This window comes from Mauremys reevesii, linkage group 24, assembly GCF_016161935.1.
Source record: "Mauremys reevesii isolate NIE-2019 linkage group 24, ASM1616193v1, whole genome shotgun sequence".
NCBI lineage: Eukaryota > Metazoa > Chordata > Testudines > Geoemydidae > Mauremys > Mauremys reevesii.
Window position 1 is genome coordinate 5,457,570 of NC_052646.1, and position 15,784 is coordinate 5,473,353.

The 15,784-nt window shown below is 53.3% G+C and overlaps 1 protein-coding gene across 1 annotated transcript in view; it reads right to left on the reverse strand.

Moving 5' to 3' along the window:
- The window catches only part of ITGA10 (integrin subunit alpha 10), a 49,979-nt gene extending 40,706 nt beyond the window's left edge, over window positions 1-9,273 (reverse strand). Inside the window, exon 1 of the mRNA XM_039513613.1 lies at window positions 9,124-9,273. Coding sequence (XP_039369547.1) covers window positions 9,124-9,175 — 52 coding nt within the window. The 5' untranslated portion in view covers window positions 9,176-9,273. The remainder of the gene's footprint in view (window positions 1-9,123) is intronic.
- Window positions 9,274-15,784: the final 6,511 nt, after the last annotated feature.

Sequence of the window (15,784 nt, forward strand, 5' to 3'; positions counted from 1 at the left end):
GTCCGGTCTGACCTCTTGCGTAAAACAGGCCAGAGAAGCTCACCCGGGCACCCTTGCACTGAGCAATGGTTCTCAACCTTTTCTGGGCTCAGGAGCCATTTGTAAATGGTTACGGCCCATCGCAACCCAGTAAATAGCCTGAGGGTGGAATAGGGGTTAGCACCTGGCTGGTATTTGATCGGCCTGGCTGGGTTTTTGTTACGGATTTGCCAGTTGCCAGAAAAATAATTTAATCTGCCAGGTTTTTTTTTTTTTATGTGGGTCTGAAGATTTGCATGATTATCACAATACATGGGGACATCTACTGTTAAAAGTTTCTGTGTCCAGCTAAAGATGCTGCAGCGTTCCCACTTCCCCAGTTTAAGTACGAAAATGATGTTATCAGTCTTATCTATACGTAGGGTGACCAAACAGCACGTGTGAAAAAGCGGGACGGAGGAGTGGGGGGTAATAGGACTCTATATAAGACAAAGCCCCAAATATCGGGACTGTCCCTATAAAATCGGGACCTCTGATCACCTATCCATATGTTACCTGCGTGTGTAGCTACACGCAGCCGTGAAAGTCTTTAGCAGAGGGGAAGGCAGCGGGAAAAAGCTCCAGCAGCTCCCTGAGGCAGGAAAAGGCTCCAGCAGGGGGCACTACACGTGGGAGGCGCTGGTTGGGTGTGTAGAGAGCGGTGTATATAGACCCTAGGGTTCTGGCATGTCTTTGCTTGCTTTACTCACGCTAGAGGAGCATGCAGTGTGGGCACCCTACATGCCACCATCGATGTAGACATCTGAAAGAGGCAGCCCCCGTTGAAAGGTTTCAAGTAGCGCCAGCGAAAAAATTAGGCAGAACAGTTTTCCATTGAAAAATGCAGTTTCGTGGAAACCTAAGTGTCTCACGTTGACAGGCTGATTTCAACTCGCTCTGTTAATGGGAAAGGTCGAAACATTTACCTTGGATTCATTTTATTTAGTGAAATGATATTTAAAATATTAATTTGAGATGTATTAGGCATATATAGCGTACAAAATATGAATGTTATAAATGTCTAAAGAGAGTGTTTCAATATTAGCCAAATTAGATGTTTTGATGGTCCCAAATTGAAATTTTCTGGATTTTTCAGTCATTTTTGGTATGAATTTGAACCATTTTTTCCCCCAAAATGTCAGTGGGATGTAACTGGCCAAGGTGCAGAGCAACAGGGAACGTGGCCACACAGCCACAAGGATTTTCAGCCCAAGTTTCTTAGAAATAACATCCTGCATCAGGGCTGTCTGAGTCTCCAGTACTTCTCAGGGGACACGTGAACAGCCCTGATCTGTTTCCACATGGTGTTCACCCTGAAATCTAGTGATGCCCATTTTAAAGTGTGGCCGAAATTGGCCGCACTGGGAGTTAGACCTGGGTTTTAGTCCCAGCTCTGTCACTGGCTCCCAGGGATACTTTGGCCAAATTCCTGCCTTTCCGTGCCTCAGTTTACCCACCTACAAGATGAAGACACCTATTCTTGCACAGCATTTTGAGAGTTACGAGCGGAAAAGGCTACTGCAATGGTGCCAAGTAGTGTCTTTTCTGGTTAAAACAACGAGGAGTCCTTGTGGCACCTTAGAGACTAGCAAATTTATTTGGGCATAAGCTTTCGTGGGCTAAAACCCACTTCATCAGATGCATCTGATGAAGTGGGTCCAAATAAATTTGTTAGTCTCTAAGGTGCCACAAGGAGTCCTCATTGTTTTTGCTGATACAGACCACTCTGAAACCTGTCTTCTGGTTAAGTCTCCTTGTTAACTATTTCCATGCCAATTATTTCAGCAAAAGCATGACAGCTATCCAGGCACTGTGGGTGGAGCTTGGCATCATGGGCGGAGCTTAGCAAGAATACCACCTCTTCCTTCCCTCCTCTACTCAAGCTCCCCTCCTCCATATACACACGCACACCAAGGAAGGGGAGTTTATATGTAAATTAAATGGACTAGCCTGGAACCAATTAGACATGTAAAGAAAAGAGGAACTCCTCCCTATTCCGCTGGATGGAAGAGACCCTCCAACTGTGTGTTAAGTACAGTATTGTCAGCCACAAGCATTCCAATATCCCCAAAATCATGAGATTGGACCAAAAACCTTACGTTTTTTAAACTACTAAATTAAGTTCAAGCGTCTTTACTTGGAACGTTGCCAGATCCTGCTGTTTTATCACGAGTTCCAAGACATTGGTATGTTTTCCCCAGAAAACCCAGCTGCTGGAGTCATGCGAGAATCTTATTAAAAAAGTACGTTTCTAGTAAGTTATAAAGAAAAGCTCAGAAATGTGACCTCGGTCTCAGAAAGCAGAAGACACAATTAGATTTACCAAAAAAAAAAAAAAATCACTGCATTTTTTGAAGTCTAGATTTTTGAGAGGCCTGACTCAGGATTTTGTCAAGTATCAGAGGGGTAGCCGTGTTAGTCTGGATCTGTAAAAGCAGCAAAGAGACTTGTGGCACCTTATAGACTAACAGACGTTGTGGAGCATGAGCTTTTGTGGGTGAATACCCACATCGTCGGATGCAGGATTTTTGAATGCTTGGGGTTGCGGTTTGCCATGAGGGTTGTGAGCCTTCATGACCAAACTCGGGTCAGACTTTTCTTTGCAAGCATGAGGGCCAGAAACCATTAAAAAAAAAAAAAGCTGTGATTTTCACTTAATCACATGACTCCAGAAGCTGCGGCTTTCAGAAACAGAAACACCAAATACAGCAAGACTTCCCTTCTTGTGCCTCAGTTTCCCCCTCTATAAAGCACAAGCTCAAGGTACGTCTTAGACTGGATTCCACCTGGAGAGAAGAAAAGGTGTAGAGGACGAAGAACGACCTATTGTAGGAAAAGGATGCTACAGTCATGGAGACATCTCACGGCAGAGTTACATCACTCTGGACAGACAGCGGTGGGGAAAAGTGCGCCGCTTCTAGACATAGGAGAGTCTAAATCTAAGTCTCTATAAAAGAGAGATACTTCTATCTACAACAAAATTATGAGCTGGCTCTGCCGTGAGCAAGTGGCAGGCTTAGGGGCTGTGAGGAAGCCCGAGAAAATCTCCCTCATTTGCCAAAATATTTCCCTCTTTGAGAAAAAATATCCTCCGGGAATTTCTCAACCACCACAGCTAATGCCTGCCAATCCCCTGGAGCGGGACGGGGAGGGTATGATGGGACGAGTCAAAGCAGTTCCAGATGTGCGGTGATTTATGCCATCGCTTGCCGGGGGGCAGGGGGGAGACGGCCAACCTGCTGCTCAGAGATGAGTAGAGCTGGTGGGATGTTCCCCCTCCCCCCGCCCCACAAAAAAAAATCCAGATGTAATTTTCATGCAAAGCTGTTTTTCATCAAAATTTTTAAAAGAGCCACTGAAACGTTTGACTGAGTTTTGATTTTCCAGCTCCACCTCCCAATTGTTTCAGCTTCTGCTTTTGCTTTTTCCTCCCAAAACCTCACTACAAAACACCAAAGTTGTTCCTGGGGAAATTCTGATTAAAGCAAAAAAGTAAAATAAAAGTTGCATCCACGTTTCCATACAAAACCATGGCATTTTCCAGCTGGTTTTCGCCGAGCTTTGTCTGCCCAGCTCAGAGCAACGAAGATGTCCCGGTGCTTAGAGGCTACAGCTGACTGCAGAGTCGCGGCTTGAGTAGACATACCCGAGCTAGCGTCGATCTAGCTAGCTCCGCTACCACTAGCAGGAAAGCCGTGTTTTTAGCACAGGCCAGCCTGAGTGATCACCCTGGATCCAGGCAGTCTGGCCCATGCGTCCACGACTTCATTGCTATGGGGACCTTAGCTAGCCTGATTAAAGCCAGCGGGGATCCATGCACCCCGTAGCTGCAGTGCAGAAATACCCTGCCAAGGGGATGAGAGAGAAGGTCAGTCTGGCTGCCTGGAAAGCATTTTGCTCTGAATAGAAGCTGCCACACTCTGATCTGATCCCGGAAGGGTGAGAGGCTATTTGGATCAATGAGTTTGGGTTAGTCCATTAGGAACCAGCCATGAAGTTCACACCTAAAGCTCCCGAGTGTCGGGAACGGCATTTGGGCCCAGTCTCCAGCTTTTGAATTTGGGAGAGGAGGGTTCAAACTGCCAAGCTCCTCCGGAATTGCTAAGTTTGGGATCTATCTGACGCTCCCCTGCAGTCCAACCAGGCTCCGGGGCCTGGGCTGGCCTAAAAAGGCCGGGACTTTCCAAAAAAGGCCAGCATCACCTGATCTCAAGAGCGTCTACAGCTTGGTAGGGAGCCCCAAGGAGCCCAGAGGAAGGGCAAGGTGCTCCCCTATTCCTCACCTCTGCTCTCCCCTGCTAAAACCCTGTGCAGATTCCTGCAGAGTCTCTTGGAGCACAGGAGCTGGCAGACGGGATCAGACCCAAGGTCCATCTGCTCCAGTGTCCTGCCGCTGACAGTCACCAACTGCTTCAGAGGAAGGTGTAAGAACCCCGCAGAAGGCAGATGTGGGCTAATCTGATCTCAGCAGGAGATGGGCTGAAGCCCAGAAGCGTGAGATTTAAAATCCCTTCCAAACATGAGTTAGCATCAGTCACAGCAACTATTCTTGTTATGCCTATAAGTGTCCAATCCCTGTTTGAATCTTGTGAAGTCCTTATCCTTGACAGCACCCAGTGGCAATGAGTTCCACAGTCTAATCACACCTTTTATGGGTTTGAATTTGCTACCTTTCATTTCCAGTGAATGTCCATTCACGCTACAAGACAGGAAGAACAGAGTCTAGCGAAGCTAGCTCAGGAACTTTGATTTGTTAATTGAAAGAATTATGCCCCCACATATCCATCTTTTTTTTAAGGTAACAATCCCAATCTTTCCAATTTCTTAATGGGAGAGGTTTTGCAGATCTGAAGAAGAGCTCTGTGTAGCTCGAAAGCTTCTTTCTTTCACCCACAGAAGTTGGTCCAATAAAAGATATTACCTCGCCCACCTTGTCTCCTTAATAAACTTTGTCATCTGCAAGGTTTTCCTCCTCATGCCTCACCCACCCTTTTCCAGATCAGCCAATATATTTAACGCTGGACCTCAAATGGAGCCACGAGGTGCTGCCTTGTTAACTTATTGCCACGATTACAATTTGCCATTTATTCCTAATCTGTTTCTTGTCTTCCAGCCAGTTTCTGATCCATGAAAAAATTTCCGTCTTATCCCATGACGACTTAGTTTCTTGAGTAACTTCTTGTCAAAGGTCTTTGGAGTTATGCCACCCTGTTCTCCTTTATCCACTCGACCGCGACATTCAGAAAAGTCTAATAGATTAGAGACACGCGGTTTTCCTTTGTGTGCTAACCTGATCGTCTCGTGCTCTTCCAGGCTTCATTCTATGTAACTGTTCCAACCAATTTCCTAGGTAGAGATGTGTAGCTTACTGGTCTGTAATTCCCTGGATCTCCCCTAGAGCCTCCTTTCCATACAGGTAAAACATTTGCTACCCTTCAAACCTCCAGTATAGCAGCTGTTTTTAAAAGACGGTGTATTTCTCGCCAGCAACTCAGCCACTGCACATTTGAGCTCCTTCCGTATGCTGGGCCAGAGACCATCCGAGCCCGGGACTCATTGCTTCCTGAAGTTACCAGTTCGTTCCAGCACTTCCGTCTCAGATGGAACTGGTGCAAAGGGGCCAGGAGGCACATTTGAAGAGCAGCTATCAATCAGTGGCAGAACGGGAGGGTGGCAGGGCTGGGAGCTTCTGGTATAGCTGCTCGGGTGAGAGTGTATCCCGTGGTTAGAGCAAGGAGCCTGGGCTCCTGGGTTCCAATCCCAGATCGGGCCCTGCAATTTGGTGGCATGTCGGACAAGTGGCCACCCCTCTCCCTGCTCCACTGGCCCTGTCCGATTCCCCAAGGCAGAGCCTGGCCGCAGATGTGGGGACAAACAGCTCACGACAGATCATCCTCCAGTGCCAGTGGGCTACGTGCCAGCCCTGCGCCCACCGACCCGCAGCCCCTCAGGGCTTCGCTGACTCGGGCCTCAGCGTGGCGGAGCCCAGACCGGCTGGGCTTTGGGCCAAGGAGCAGTTGCGTGTGCGGGGGATGCTCGATGGAAGTTTGCTTTGGAACATGATCCTCCGCACCTCCTTCACTTTCCAGCATTGGAGGGGGGGAGATTCAGCAGACAGCTGCCCCCCCCTTCCCCCAGGGGCACAGAGAGGCCAGCTGCAGAAGCGAGTATTGTGCCCCTTTCGCCAGGTAATGAAAAGCCCAGGAGTTGTCCAGGACTGCAGGGGGAACTGCCCGTAGGAAGTGTCTGCTGTCCTCAGCCCAGGGGATAAGGAACCCGATCGCTTCTCCTGGGCAGCATCTGTCAGATGGATGTTGGGACAATCGTCTGTCCCAGCATGGCCGGCCCCACCAGGGCGCTTCCCCAGCCCAGCTCCTGGCCCCGGTGCTGAGCAGGCTGCTCTGGCAGTGGGTAGCAGCTGAAGGATGCACTGAGTGCCCTTGGGTTGCCTACCCCTCCCTCGCCACCACCTGGGCCAGTGCCCGGGGGACCGGGGCTCCCCTCCCGTTAGTGGTGATGAGCACGGTACCCACGGCCCTCAAAGCACCTCCCTCAGCCTGCTTGCCAGGGGGAGGAAATGACTCAGCAAGGGTCAGGCGGTGACTCAGTGGAAGAGCTGGGAAAAGACCTCAGGAGTCCTGCGTCCCATCAGCTCCAACCACTAGACCCCACTCCCTTCCCGAGCCCACCGCAGAACCCAGCCTGCTCACCTCCCACGCCTGCCCGCTGCTGTAACCATTGGGCATCGCTCCCCACCCCGAGCCGGGACAGAACTCGGGAGTCCTACATCCCAGCCCCTGGGCTTCACTCCTCAGCCCTCCGACTCGCTGATGCTCAGATGCGCCTGTGGGGGAGACGCAGCCTGTAGGGGGAATGTGGCTCTGCCCGATTCCAGCTGAACCCAGGAATCCGAGAGCATCTGCTGAAGCTCTGAGCCGGTTCTTTAATCCCTGACACTTCGCTCATGCTGGAAATACACCAGCTCCCCCAGGCTCTAGCCACATGCTCCCCCCTGGCCACCTCCCGCCCCCCCACAGTGACAGCAGGCTCCAGCCAGCGCTGGGCGTGCAGCCCCCGGCAGAGTCTGCACGGCGCGCACACGGGGCCTGTACATTGCAAAGCCAGCTGGGCCTGCATTTCCGTGACACACTTTTCCTCTGCAACTCCCTGGTTCTGACTCTGCACTGCCCGGGAATGCAGCGGTGGCACCCTCTCCCCTCCCGCAGACCATGTGCAGCCTCCAGAAAGCAGAGTAATCAACGTTTAGCCCAGGAAAGCAAGACTGGCCTTGTGGTTATGACGCAGAGCTGGGGCACTGGAGAGCTGGTTCTGCCACCGAGTCCCTGTGTGATGTGGGGCAGCTCGCTCCATGGCTGGGCCTCAGTTTCCCTCTTCTATAGGAGTGGGGGGATGCCTCCTCCCCCTGACCTTTCTAGACTGTAAGTTTCCAGGGGTCAGAGACTGTCTACGGATTTGCACCCAGTATGACGGAATCCGCATCCCAGCTGAGTGTCTGGTTGCAGCGATAAGACAAAGACCCCAGCGTCCGCGCTCACCCACCCCCAGAACCCGGGGGTGCAGGCTCTCACCCGTGCACAGACTGGCTACAACCCCATCCTTGCTCGGGAGCGGGGGGTAAGATTTACAAGAAGAACCACCCCAAATCGTTTTGTGCCCCGCGTCCTGGGTTCAGCTCTGGGCGTGGCTTGCCGGACACCACGGCAGAACGATTTCGCTGTGGCCAATCAGAGGCGTGGAGTCAGGGTGGTTCTACAAAACCCAGGTGCAACCCTGCAGGTTCCTGAGCGCCGTCCCTCCACCCATGTACAGACCCCGAGCCCTGGGCCTTCTCAGCACACGAGCACTTTGGGGGAAGTGAAGGCACCAGCGCAGTTCTTTTTATACGGCAGTAGCCCCCGCGGTGGCACCAACTGGTTTTTGGACCCAGTTGTGCTAGACACTGGAGAAACCCAGAGCAAGATGGTCCCTTCCCCAAAGGGCTTTCTACCACCGGTGTCGATAGGACAGTGGCGCGTTAGCCACCAGGTGGTGTGTGGACCTGCTCTGAGAAGAGTCAGGCAGGGTACTTAACCCCTGGAGCCTCATCTATCCTACCGCTGCCACCAGTGCTACCTGCTGTGAAGTTACACCAGAAAGCACAACAGTGAGAAGTTTTCCAGGAGAGAGGCTGGTGTCAACACCCCCCTAACAAGACCATTATGTACAGCAAAGCTTCATTCTAGAGCAAGTACTCCTTGTTTTCCATCTCACCCGGCCCCCCCATACCGTGGATCTGACCAGGCGTTCACATACACTTAGCAATATCGGAAGAGCGGGGAGGGGGCTCAATCCCTGACACCCATTTGCAACCCCCCTCCCCCCAGCTGAGACTGCAGAGGGAGCACATCGGTATGCAGAGGGACCATCCACTTTCTTTCTACTTCGTGTCAGCCAGGGGTTCATTAGAAGCAGGCGCACTGGAGCAGTGGCACGTTCGCTCGGCGGGTTTATACAGACCAGCAATCAACGGTCTGTAGATGACAAGAATCGCCCACCCGGTGCCAATTTCCCATTCCCCAGGTTGTCCGCCCGACGAGGCAGAATCTCTCTCCCACTCAACGGCTTCTGCATTTGAAGTAGTTTATGCCCACCAGCGACGCCCGGAGCCCGTGCGATTCTCCCATGGCACTCGGAGAGCCACGTTATCCCTTACCCACAAAAACCCGGCATTTTCCTCCAGCCCGCCAGCAACACAACAGAAAAACTAGAGCAACGTTTGCATTCCAACCCACTGTTAACTCCGCAAAGCCCACGGTCTGGGCAGCTGTGACGTCCCAGGCTGGGCAGGGCACAAGGCGAGGGCTCTACGCGTTAATTTCGCCAGCAGCACTTTTTAATAAAGTGGGTGCTGATTAGGAGGGGAAGCTGCCAAAGACACAATGGGCGTTAGGTGGCCAGTTAGGCTGCCTGCTGGATGCCCACCGGTGACTTGGAAAATATCTCCTGCTGAAGTAAGACTCAATTCAGTCCTGGATTTTAGAGTCCTGCTGGGTTCTGTTTTTCCTTCCCTTTTTAAATACAGAAATTAAGAACCAGCTTCTTTACCTCTAAGCAGCAGCAGAACGCAGAGGACACAGAGACGGGGGACCGGCTCCATCGCCCGGTTAGAGTCCAGCCGGAGAGTTTGTTCCGGGAGTGCAGATAGCCAGACTGGGCATAGTGCGAGCGTATGTGAGCACTGCTCGCTCCCGCTGCCTCAAAGGTTACTCTGTCTTCTGCTGCTTTATTACACGCCACTCATATTTTTTCCTCCTTCATCTCCCAGACATTTCAATTGGCTGCTAAAAATAAATGGCAGGGTAGGGATTTTTTTTTTTTTTTTAAAAAGCCAAAACAGCAGAAACAATGAAGGAGCAGCAGGAGGGAATAGCAAACTAGGAACCACCCAGGCAACAGATGCAGGGAGCTAGCTGGGGAAAGCGCAAGTCTGTAGCATGGCTTTTTGAGGCACGCTTTTCACGCAGCCTGTTCTGAGTGTTTGCACAAAGTAGGGGTGGAAAGCGTGCAAAGATGCTCCCCCTTGACCCTGCCCTGGATTTTTACCCAACCCCCCCCCCCACATACTTGTGCAAAAATACAGGGTTGGATGAGTCAAATAATCCTGTACATTTGCCCTCAGGGCCAGGACGGAGTGTGCAGAAAAGTGCAAACACCTAGCAGTGGTGTTTCCATCCCCTGTTGTTCACTCCCAGCTTCTGGCAATCAGAGACAAGGGCCACCCAGAGCATGGGGTTGTCCCTGACCATCTTGGCTAATAGCCATTGATGGACCTGTCCTCCATGAACTAATCTCATTCTTTTTGGAACCCTGTTAAAGTTTTTCCCTCCACAACATCCCCTGGCAAGGAGTTCCACAGGTTGTCTGTCCATTGTATGAAGAAATACTTCCTTTTGTTTTAAACCTGCTGCCTGTTAATTTCATTGGGTGACCCTTTTTTTGTTATTATGTAAAGGACAAAATAACGCTTCCTTATTCACTTCCACATCATCCTTATTCACTTCCATGTTTGTTTTTTTAACCTACTCCATTCTTGCATCTTTGCACACCCTACAGAAAAAGCTGAATAAATATTGCTGCTCTTTGGGGACTCTTGTTAACACTTTCTTCCGCGCTTCTTTTGAAGGTTTGTGCCCTGAACCATTTCAAAGTAACACTGAAGTCCCCCTGCCCCACCCATTAGCATCCTTATGGTTTGTAGGAGTCTGTGTTGTGTGTGGGGTGCAGTCTAGAGAAATGTCCCATAGTTCCACACCTCCATCCCTTAGCAACTTTGCCCCCGGCCAAGGCAGGGCTGGAAGTGACAAGGACCATGAATTCAGCCCCTGATCAGCCCCCGCAGGTTTTCCACTTAACCTCACTTGCACGCAGTGTCAGCGATTCAACAGAGAATGTACCAAGAGGAATCGCACTGAGGCAGGGAGCAGCCAGCCAGACCACGTAACATTTCGTAATTCCTAGCTAGGCACGGCTGGCTCTGAGGAGTGAGCCAGTGCGGGTCTAACCATCGGCCAGCAGGGGGTGCTGCAGTGTCATCTTTGACATGAGCACCATGTTTCCAGGACCTGAGTCTTTGACGTCACTTTCCAAGAGGATTCTGGATCAGGCCGCACTACCCATGGCTAGCTGGGGACGCCTGGGATCGCAAGCCTGATCATACACAAAAACACAGGGCCTGTGTAATAGTTTTCCAACCCCTCCAACTAGAACTGAAAGTCCTCTGGCCAGAGCGGGGCCAGCCCCAAGGAGAACCCCTCTACGGGTAGTAAATGGGATCCAGTCCCCAGAACGGCCCATTCGGCGCTTGGCCTCCTAGCTGAGGCTGCCAGCAAAAGGGGACGGCTAGTGCAGCGCCAATCCCTCCTGCAGTGTGGCCAGCTGGTGAGACTCATTCCACATGGGCCACCAGCTAGTAGCAGCTGCCTGGACTCTCCAGCAGAGATGGGCACTCTGGCATGCACCCTGTTGGTGCAGACTGGGTCAGAATAGAGGCCCTGGCACCTCAGCCACACATGGCATGGGTAATCCCTCTGCTCCCCAGGGGTAGCCACAACTGCAAGGGTGGTGACTACTGCCTTGGTCACAACCCAGGATTGAACCCCTGACTTCCAGAGCTAAGAGCAGCTGCTACTACAGCTTGAGCTACAGGACAGATCCCTCAGTGGATCAGGGATTGGGGTGGGGGAAGGGACACACAACACCCTGGACAGAGGTTTACAGAGGCTGTGGCCCCGCCAGGGTTGAGACCCCCTCAAAGCAAGAGGCCTCATATTTAACCCAGCCCCCCTCTTCACCGTTAAGAGAACTGCAGCTGGGGCTTTAAAGGTACCTCCTGGTGTCTCGATATTGAAGTTCCCATAATGGCCAGGGACACCGGGCCGCTCCCGGCTCCAATTCTGCAAAGCCTCGGCCTGGTTCTGATCCCTGTCTTGGCCACTCACCCAGGGCCTGGCACAGCGGCCGCAGCTCCCCGTCGGAAATCCTCGCTGTTGGGTTGCCCTGGAGATGGTGGTAAGAAATTAGAAGGTCTGGATGGAAAACAGCTACAGAAAAAGCCCACGACAGCTCCCCAAGCCCTGAATGAGGCCTGACACAGACACGTGTGTGGGGGCCGGGGAAGGGCACCTGATCACTGAGCAGCGTCAGGCTACAGAGGTGTTATTCCACCCCCGCCAGCTTTTAAAACACAGCTCAACACAGGCGTTCCCGTCCCCCAAAGGGAGCCCGACTGGAATGGCTCTTCCTGTATAACACCAGCCTGGACCCTCTATTCCACAAAAACGCGATTCCTGGATTACTCTGTTTTGGAAATGCACTAAGCCTTCCCGAGCAGAGCGACTTATTCCGGAACAGAGAGCTCCCCAAGAGGAACGGTTCCGGAATCGCTTTTCTGGTCAATTTCCACGTGCAAATGAGCCCCGGACAAAAAGGGGTGTGTTCTTAAACAGGTTGAAATCTTAAAAGCCTGTCTTCACTGGGGGGGGAGGAGGGCTCTGAACTCGAGCTAACACGAGGTAAAACCCTAGTGAAGACAAGGCCGGCTGGAGGCTTTCACAGGTGGAGGTAAAGTTTATGGGGGATGTGGGGTTTATCTTGACCTGCCAACACATGTTAACAACGACAAACTGCCTCCTCAGGAGTCCTGATTCCCAGCCACCCCCCTCTAACCCACTAGACCCCCACTGCCCTCCCAGAGCTCGGGCTAGAACCCAGGAGTCCTGATTCCCAGCCACCCCCCACTTGACCCCATTACCCGAAATTGGGCCAGCTAGTAAGCTTAGGGAGGACTAACGACCCACCAGGGTTTGGCAGAAAGCAGCACGTTTATTATACTGATAGCTAAGCTCAAAAGAAAAGGGGGGGTTGTCACATTCACACGCGCATACTCACGCTCCCAGGACAGGCGCAGCACTGGAGATGTCAGGATCCTTCAAGGTAAGTGTCCCACAGCGCAGCGATGGACGGGGCGATGAAGGTAGGTCTTCCTGAGGCGCGATGAAATGCGACGCGGCGAACTACTGGCCACGTGGTCCGGGCGAAGGGCCTTCACGGGAGGTACAATCGGTGAGTGCACTGCCGAGCACATGGCCCCGTCCCCTTTTAAGGACCTGCTCCTAGAGATGACTTGGCCGTGTCTGGTTGGTCACACTCCACCTCGGACGGTGTCCACGCATTGGGTGTGTGATCGCTGCCTAATCAGAGTCCCAGACACCTTGTCTACCTGGGAGCTCTTCTGATCTTCCAGCTGCTCAAGCAGCCCATTCATCCCACAAGCACGTGTGTGTGTGGGGGGGGGGGGGGAGCCACTTCACAGGTATTCAAAGAGGGAGAGGAGAGGAAGGCGTAACAGACCATTTGAGCATGCAGGTTATACACAGCATACAGCTCACTGCTGCTCCTACAACAGACCCCACCGCCCTCCCAGAGCTGGGGCTTGAACCAGGCGTCCCCACTGCAACAGCCACACGTGGTCCAGCCCCTGAACGAAGCCCAGCCGGTGTTAGGGGAAGGCACCCGCCGCCTGCTGCGACTTCTGGAGCTGTAAGGTCAGTTCAGGACCATGGTAGCTTTAAAGGGCAGGACTCGAGGGTACCCCTGTCCCGACGGGGAATCAAGCCAGCAGCCCTGGGGGCCTCCCTCCTGGGCTGCTACCAGCACTGGCCACCCGAGCACAGGGCCAGATAGGACGCTGAGCAAGTGTCGGGAGGAGTCTGGGCCGCCGACTTGGAGCCACGCAAAGGAAACCCAGGTTGCTATTTACTGGGCTCAAGCACCGGGGTTTGCAGGCAGTGTCTGTCTCTGGGGATTCCCCTGTGGGGCGCCATTCACCTTTCGGTACCCCGCAAGCAGAGACAGCCCCAGAATCATACTGTCCCCCAGATCATGGGACAGACCTGGGGAAACCAGACCTCTGCAGGTTGGGAGCCGGCCCCACCCAAAACACCCCCCTTTTGGAGCCAGCCGAGTTGATTAGCTTGGAAGCGCTATGGGCAGGGACCATCATTTTCTTCTGTTTGTACAGCACCTAGCACGCTGGCGTCCTACTTGCAATGATAATATCCATAAAACAGCAGAGATCCCACGGGGCGCTTTGCCTAAGAATAGGGGGGCAGTGCGCCCTCCCCCCCTCGAGATTTCTCCTCTGCGGCACAATTGTGCAGCATGCTGTGTCCTAGCTAGTCTCCACCCCAGAGCCAGCTGCATTTCAGCAGCGTCATGTTGCCTTGTAAAAGAATCTGTGGCCTTCTACAGCAGGCCTGGGTGATGGGGGGGCAGCGGAGAGAGATGGAGCAGGGGGACAGAGCTTAGCGATGGGCGTTTGCGCTGATCAGTCACGTTGATCACATCCTGGCCCTGCTGCTGCCCCAGGGCCTCCTCACGGGAGCAGACCCCCCACCTCCCCCAGGCAAGATGAAAAGTTTAGATTCAGTTTCTTAGCTGCCCTCAAAATCAACCTACTCCCACGCTGCAGAAAGGGGGGTGCGTGGGTGGGTGCGTCTGCCACCTGCTGGCCACACCAGATACTGCAGCCTGAGTTTAACCAGCCGCCCCAATTCCATCGACACTGGGCCTGTCCTGCTAAAGGCAGTGAGTGGGCGCTGCAGGGGGGCAGGGCAGCACGCAGCACCCTCTGCCCAAAGCCGTCAGGTTGCCACCCTGTCCAGCTGTGCACAATGGCTCCCTTCCGGCTCCAAATCAGCCATCAATTGCCATTAAACAGGCATTCAGGGTAGAGGCCCAGAGGGCATTCGGTGCCAAGATCCCACCGCTGTTCAGTAAACTAGGGACGCCTCACGCTCAAGCCCCTTCCAAACTCCCAACCCACTCTGCTGAGACCCCCCGAGAGCGCCCGACTACACCCACCTGCCGGTGGCCGCGCTGCGGAGAGACGAGCGCCGTGGGAAACCAGAGATCGCTTGACAGACGCAGCCTCAAACTCGACGGGCCTGGGCGTTATTCGCAGGGGACAGGCAGAGCAGAGGAGGGAGAAAAGAGACGTGAAGGGAAATTAGATCCACCCAGCCTCCTGCTTCAGGGCATAAGCCAGGCAGCAGATTGGGGGGGCGGGGAAGAGGCTTGCACCAGCAAGTGCATTAGCAAGGATTTCCCCAAACCCTGGGGCCACTGCCTGATGGACGTGGGCAGTAAGTGCTCCGGGGAAAAAGTGAGGTTGTGCGTGTGTGTGTGGGGGGGGTCTATCATAATCTAATAGCAGCAGCTTTAGAAGACAGTGCTTAAAGTGCACCCGCTTGGCACCCCCTTCTACCTCCCCCCAGCACTGCGCTAGGGGCTCGCTCCCTGGAGTCGCAAAGAGGTGGGAGCGTCTCCAGGAGCAGAGAATCTGAGCTGCAAATGAGCGATTGGGATTGTTCCAGGGGGGCTGTTTCCTCTTTTCCTACTGGAGCAGGGGAGGATTTCCCTCTTCTGGGGTGGGGTGGGGGGAAGAGGACCTGAGGGAGACAGTAAAGTGGTAGCACAGGGGATCACATCTGTGTACAAAGGCACTTGAGAGGACTTTCTGCAAGAGAATGGCAGCCTTGCAGCTGGAAGGAGACTATACACCCTTCGTTCCAGGGAGGCCTGGATTCTGGCTGCCTCTTATGGGCTGTGCCCCCACCTTTGCTCCCCTCTAGTCCAGTCCCACTCCGGCCGGAGCTACGGCCCCACTCTCCGTCCCCAGCCCTGCTTGGCTTTTAGCTCACTGCAGCCTGGTGCAGAGAGGGTGATGCAATGTTGCCCCCTCGTGGCGGACTGGAGCCTATGGCAGTAGCTACTGCTCTTCCCCCAGGGAGGAGTCGGGGTTATTTTCCCAACATGCGAAGGTTTTTTCCCAGCCAAGTTGGCAGCCTGCTCGGAACAGACACCTGGGTAAACAGGATCCCAAGCCACACGAGGCAGCTCACGCGCTCCCTGCAAACCCAGCATTGACGCAGCAGGGCGACAGACAGGCTGCTGCTTTGAGGGGATCTGTGTAGGTCGAGCGGCCCCCATGCCCTTCCCGGCTGCCTCTCTCCACCACATCCCACACAGGGCGCACGCTTCCTCTCCTGTTCCAACCTACCTGAAAACCACTCAGCGCAGGGTACTGCCAGCCTGGCTCTGCTGCCAAACTCTCGCCACCCAGGCACCCGCAAGTCGGGCATCAGGCTGACGTTTAAACACTGAACCTTTAATTAGTGCTACCACCCCCTCGGCTTTAAAAGAGGCA